Source organism: Sinocyclocheilus grahami, unplaced genomic scaffold, assembly GCF_001515645.1.
Source record: "Sinocyclocheilus grahami isolate Dianchi unplaced genomic scaffold, SAMN03320097.WGS_v1.1 scaffold1040.1, whole genome shotgun sequence".
In the NCBI taxonomy this organism is placed as follows: Eukaryota; Metazoa; Chordata; class Actinopteri; order Cypriniformes; family Cyprinidae; genus Sinocyclocheilus; species Sinocyclocheilus grahami.
The window spans coordinates 282709-289203 of record NW_015506219.1 but is presented as its reverse complement, the minus strand read 5'-3'; the positions used below and the strand labels follow the sequence as shown (position 1 = coordinate 289203).

At 41.2% G+C, this 6495-nt stretch overlaps 1 protein-coding gene across 1 annotated transcript in view; it reads left to right on the top strand.

Moving 5' to 3' along the window:
- The first annotated feature begins 2228 nt into the window (after positions 1 to 2228).
- The window catches only part of LOC107566006 (THO complex subunit 2-like), a 98855-nt gene continuing 94588 nt past the window's right edge, over positions 2229 to 6495 (top strand). Inside the window, exons 1-3 of the mRNA XM_016251354.1 lie at positions 2229 to 2343; positions 4275 to 4330; positions 5572 to 5663. Coding sequence (XP_016106840.1) covers positions 2279 to 2343; positions 4275 to 4330; positions 5572 to 5663 — 213 coding nt within the window. The 5' untranslated portion in view covers positions 2229 to 2278. The remainder of the gene's footprint in view (positions 2344 to 4274; positions 4331 to 5571; positions 5664 to 6495) is intronic.

Genomic DNA, 6495 nt, shown 5'->3' with positions numbered 1-6495 from the left:
TTGGAGGTTCGCATTCTTAAGAGAGCATTACCGCCATCTACTGTGGTAATGGATCAGAGACACTCCCCAGACCGTTCAGGGATGCGGAAGAGGAAGTGTCTGGGGAACAATTCTAAAATAAAAGTCTCAAGCGACAAAACAAGTGTTTTCAGAAAAAAAGCCTCATGCTGCCTCAGCCTCATTATTTATATATATAAATAAATCTCAAACAGATTTTTCTTCAACAGGGTTTGCTGGTATGATTGCTGAGAAAAGTACATGCACCCCGAAAAAAAACCCCCATAGACAAATAAATATACTAAGCAAATAAAGAAATTAGGAGCATGCCTGTGGGAATAAATTAAATGTGACCCTGCAGCACAAAAGCAGTGTTGAGTCGCTGGGGGATATTTGTAGCAATAGCCAACAATACATTGTATGGGTCAGAATTATACATTTCTCTTTTATGCCAAAAATCATTAGGATATTAAGTAAAGATCATGTTCCATGAAGATATTTTGTAAATTTCCTACCGTAAATATATCAAAACTTAATGTTTGATTAGTAATATGCATTGCTAAGAACTTCATTTGAACAACTTTAAAGATGATTTTATCAATATTCTGATGTTTTTGCACCCTCAGATTCCAGATTTTCTAATAGTTGTATCTCAGCTAAATATTGTCCTATCCTAACAAACCATACATCAATGGAAAGCTTAGCTATATATTCAGCTTCAGTGACCCTCGTGGTTTTGTGGTGCAGGTTCACACGTGTATTTCATTTCTTTGTAAACTCTATCTTCCTAAAGATGATTATCACTTTCTGGTGGTAGCAAAGTGTGTAAAATAGTGTCTTTAATTATTTCCTGCTGCATGCGCAGAACGATCCACCAACATGTTTAATGTTTTATTAAATATGATAATTTACATGCAGTTAATGCTCGCGGATACAACTCAATCAACAGACACAATTGAAATATGAAAACAAAGCCTATCATCTCGTCATTTCTCAAAAGTATTATTTATAAAATTAAAATTGTTGGCTTCAATAGTTTAAAAATGAATGAAATGGAGATATTAAATTTGAGTGCTAAATATCCGGTGAGTGTGAGTGTGTGTGTGTGTGAGTGCTAAACATCCGGTGAGTGCGAGTGTGTGAGTGCTAAACATCCGGTGAGTGTGTGTGTGTGTGTGAGTGTGAGTGCTAAACATCCGGTGAGTGTGTGTGTGTGTGTGTGTGAGTGTGTGTGTGTGTGTGTGAGTGTGTGTGTGTGTGTGTGAGTGTGTGTGTGTGCTAAACATCCGGTGAGTGAGTGTGTGTGTGTGTGTGTGAGTGTGTGTGTGTGCTAAACATCCGGTGAGTGAGTGTGTGTGTGTGTGTGTGAGTGTGTGTGTGTGCTAAACATCCGGTGAGTGAGTGTGTGTGTGTGTGTGTGAGTGTGTGTGTGTGCTAAACATCCGGTGAGTGAGTGTGTGTGTGTGTGTGTGAGTGTGTGTGTGTGCTAAACATCCGGTGAGTGAGTGTGTGTGTGTGTGTGTGAGTGTGTGTGTGTGCTAAACATCCGGTGAGTGAGTGTGTGTGTGTGTGTGTGAGTGTGTGTGTGTGCTAAACATCCGGTGAGTGAGTGTGTGTGTGTGTGTGTGAGTGTGTGTGTGTGCTAAACATCCGGTGAGTGAGTGTGTGTGTGTGTGTGTGAGTGTGTGTGTGTGCTAAACATCCGGTGAGTGAGTGTGTGTGTGTGTGTGTGAGTGTGTGTGTGTGCTAAACATCCGGTGAGTGAGTGTGTGTGTGTGTGTGTGAGTGTGTGTGTGTGCTAAACATCCGGTGAGTGAGTGTGTGTGTGTGTGTGTGAGTGTGTGTGTGTGCTAAACATCCGGTGAGTGAGTGTGTGTGTGTGTGTGTGAGTGTGTGTGTGTGCTAAACATCCGGTGAGTGAGTGTGTGTGTGTGTGTGTGAGTGTGTGTGTGTGCTAAACATCCGGTGAGTGAGTGTGTGTGTGTGTGTGTGAGTGTGTGTGTGTGCTAAACATCCGGTGAGTGAGTGTGTGTGTGTGTGTGTGAGTGTGTGTGTGTGCTAAACATCCGGTGAGTGAGTGTGTGTGTGTGTGTGTGAGTGTGTGTGTGTGCTAAACATCCGGTGAGTGAGTGTGTGTGTGTGTGCTAAACATCCGGTGAGTGTGAGTGCTAAACATCCGGTGAGTGTGAGTGTGAGTGTGTGTGTGTGTGCTAAACATCCGGTGTGTGTGAGTGTGTGTGTGTGTGCTAAACATCCGGTGAGTGAGTGTGTGTGGAGGAAGATGGCGGCGCTGATCCTCCCGTCTGACTGGATAAAAAACTGGGACAAATCCGGGAAAAATGAGTTGTGAGTAAGAGTTTGGTAATCAGATGGGAAGTGGGGATGGAAATAAACTCATATCTGTTTTATTTGGGCGGTTTCTCCGCGGGTGATTGTTCTCCTCATTGTGAATGTCCACAGCTAACGTTAGTGCGCGTTAAACACTCATTACTCAAAGGTCAATGAAATAGCCAACACATCTACATGTACTACTAACCAAATAAAGAATATAAAGTCTGTAGTTTCTGTACATGGTTGTGTAAGACACTTTATCGAGTACTTCACTCGTTTTCATGAATGTAGTGTCAGTGTGCTAATAGTTAGCAGGGTTAGCATGTGTCTACTTATCAGTGTGTGTGTGTGTGTTACACAGTATTTAGTGTGTGTTTCATGCTGGTTAATAAGATCTCATGCACCCTGAGCTGGGCTGAAGTCAGTATTATGGGGTGTTAGGAGGTTGTGTGTAAGTGTGAGGTGTAGATGTAACGTTAGCTATGCTAAAGAGTCGCTGTTTATAAGCGCCCCGTCAGATGAGATATCGATTGAGTCTGAAACGTAGTGGTGTGCCCTACCTAGAGAGCATCTGTGAACAGTACGGTCTCGGAGCCTACTATTGCCTGCTAGCGAGCTGCCCACTGAGACTGCGGTGTAGTGAGCACAGTGTCAATGAGAGCCGCTTATGTAGACAGCATTGTGAGCCGTGTGTAAGTGTGAGGTGTAGATGTAACGTTAGCTATGCTAAAGAGTCGCTGTTTATAAGCGCCCCGTCAGATGAGATATCGATTGAGTCTGAAACGTAGTGGTGTGCCCTACCTAGAGAGCATCTGTGAACAGTACGGTCTCGGAGCCTACTGCGCGGCCTAACTATTGCCTGCTAGCGAGCTGCCCACTGAGACTGCGGTGTAGTGAGCACAGTGTCAATGAGAGCCGCTTATGTAGACAGCATTGTGAGCTTCTGTGATGAAGAGGCACGCCAGCGCATGCTAAACCCAGTGAGACCTCACGTGCAGTGCTGTCTTGTTAGGCAGCTTACTAGGATTTGAGCACTGCCTGCTTGATGTTTACATGCACCTGTCTTCTGCAGGTAGTTTGACCCATGTGGGTGTTTTGGGCGGCACTTGTTTGCAGTAAATTCAGCTGGTAGTGAATTGTTAATAACCTGTAGCATAAGGAGTGTGTTAAAGGGGTCATATGATGTTGCTAAAAAGAACATTATTTTGTGTATTTGGTGTAATGAAATGTGTTTATGCGGTTTAAGGTTAAAAAAACACATTATTTTCCACATACTGTACATTATTGTTTCTCCTCTATGCCCCGCCTTTCTGAAACGCGTCGATTGTTACAAAGCTCATCGGTCTGAAAAGCGAGGTGTGCTGTGATTGGCCAGCTATCCAGTGCGTTGATGTAGTTTCACTTTCACAACGAAGCACACAGCGCCTTCACGACATGGCGGCGGCAACAATAAGGCGGCGCCTTCTTTCTTTGCGTGAACATTTGTGCGGCGTTATGCAAATCTTCCCACATAGTGATGTAGATATGTGGGGGCGTGTTAGAACGAGGCGTTTTAGGTAGGCGTGGCTGACTCTTAACTTTTATAAAGAATATCTCTTTGGATTTGAGACTTTAGTCTTTGCAACTTTACAGATCTTCTTTATGCACCAAGAGCTTGTAACACTCCAAAGAGAAAGGAACAATTGAAATCACATCATATGACCCCTTTAAATGTGTTCAGCGTCACACAGAGGTGATTGTGGTGTTGGATTAGACTGCAGTGGTGTGATACAAACAAGCTTTACATGTGTAGCACGCTATACATGTTTGATCTGTTATGCCCAGAAACTACCTCGTTCACTGTTAATCCAGTGCAAATGCATTTTTTTGATTATGTGCTTGATATTTTGATTAATAACTGAAATTCTCTTCCTAGCCGTTCACTTATTTGCCTTTTCTGTTTCCAGTTTCCAGTTTTTCCAGGGCCTTGCAGGGAAACCCAGCAGTCATGAGCTTGTTAAAGGTGAGTTCAATAATTCATAATTGTTAGTCTTTGGGCTTATGAAATTAAAACTCTGGGCCGAAACCGAAAATTCTGGATGCACTTGGCCGAAAACCGAAACTGAAAATGCTTCGTAATGATTATTTATTATTTTATTAAATAATACAAAATAATATTGCAAGACTTTTTAATTTAACTCAATTTTAATGATACTTAAAAACACACAACATGCTTTTTACTGAAAGTAACACAATACAATTGGACAGAGTTTATATTAATATTAGTAACACATTGCAATAAGGTTCATTAGTTAACTACTTTAGTTAACATGAACGAATAAACAATACTTCGGCATTTATTAATCTTAGTTAATATTAAATTCAACTTTTACTATTGAATCAACAGTTGTGCGTGTTAGCAGTTCATGCACTCTGAATTAACATGAACTAACAGTGAACAGCTGCGTTCTCATTAGCTAACATTAAGAAAGATTAATAAATACTGTAATGTGGTGTTCATGTTAGTTAATAGTAACACTAACTAATGGAACCTTATTGTAAAGTGTTACCTTAATATTAAATATCAATATATTATTTTTACTCAGTTCCTTCCATGCAACAGAATCAGATATAGTTTTTTTTTTTTAATTAATTAAACGAATTATCCAAATCATGTATAACCCTACGCAGCTGTTATTATCAGAGCATGTGAGCAGAGCGTCACGAGAGAGTAGTCATTTTTACCAGCGTTGCTTATTTGTTTATTTTTGTCCTGCTGACAAAATTGCAAGAAATGTGTTTTTAAATTTGTTTTTTTGGATTATACTGTAACTGTATTATAACGGTACACTTCATAAACAGTCACTGGGAATTGATTTATCGTTATCGATTCAAACTGATGATACTATGATGAGTCGTTCTTGCAATTTGAACAAAACCTATTGCAGCCGTCTAGATAACATAACCGTGCTGACCGTTTTAATCGACTGAATTCACAACAACAATGCGCTACTAGAAAATAAAAAATTACAAGCATATGAATAACAGTCAAAAGAATTCAAGCATTGGCCCCATAGTGCAAGGGGCAGCTCTGTCAACCCTCTCTCACAGGTCCCGGGCCGTCCTTATTGGTAAGCCCTAGTGTTTCTCTTGACAGGATTGTGGTGAGCAGCTCTGTTTAATATTGTGCAAGTGATATCAGCATGCCTGTAGACGCTAAAGCTGTTATTGAGTCTGCTGTGTGTGTGTGTGTGTGTTTTGTAGATCTGCAGACAGCCCTGTATGAGCTCTGCTGGCATGCTATCCAGGGCAATCTGAAGGTGGATGTGGCTGTCAGTCTCCTGGCTGATGTTATGGTGAGTGCTGATCCCGTCTCCTAACATTCAACCCCTGCCCACCTGCACTGAGACTGTTAGGATTGACTGTCTGTGTCACACATGATGTGAGGGGAAAAATACAAGTAAACAAACATTCACTGTTCTCTGTGTTATTTGTTTTACTGACATGTAGGGTTGGGAACCGAGAACCGGTTCTTATTCAGAAAAGAACCGTAACCGTGAGCTATTTCTACGAGACGCAACCAAGCGCTGTGAGCAGCCTTACGCCGGCATTTCCCGTAAAGGATGTCACAAACGAAATAACAGAAACGCCGCCCTGCCTCTTTAATTACTGAGCACATTGCTTCCCATGACGCGCACTCCACAGACGTGCCGTGTCTTTAGCTGCCGAACACATAGTTTTCCATGAGTGTACGCACACTTGCGTTTTTGATAACTGTGCATGTTGTTTTGTCTCACTGTACACGTACTGGCAGCGCGCAGCTCCTGCCGCCACTAAATTACATTATATTTGTCCCATATTGTCATTAATATACATACTGACTTCAACTAGGACCACTAAATAAATAGACTTCTATTGTTATGTAAGTATGAGGGTTCGATAATTTATTGTACAGGTCATTTCAAGAGTGATAAACAAAGTGATAGAAATCATGCATTTTAAATGTTTAAAAATGTGGAAACCACTCATTGCATCACACCATCTTCTGACTGCATTATTATGTGTACACATGGTTATAGTATATCAGTTAATATGTCATTAATTTAGGGAAGTGAAGAAGTGCCTTAGCCCTCAAGGAACTATTTGGCCAACCAGCTTATTCCTGCTTGAAAAGCAAAATGTTATTGA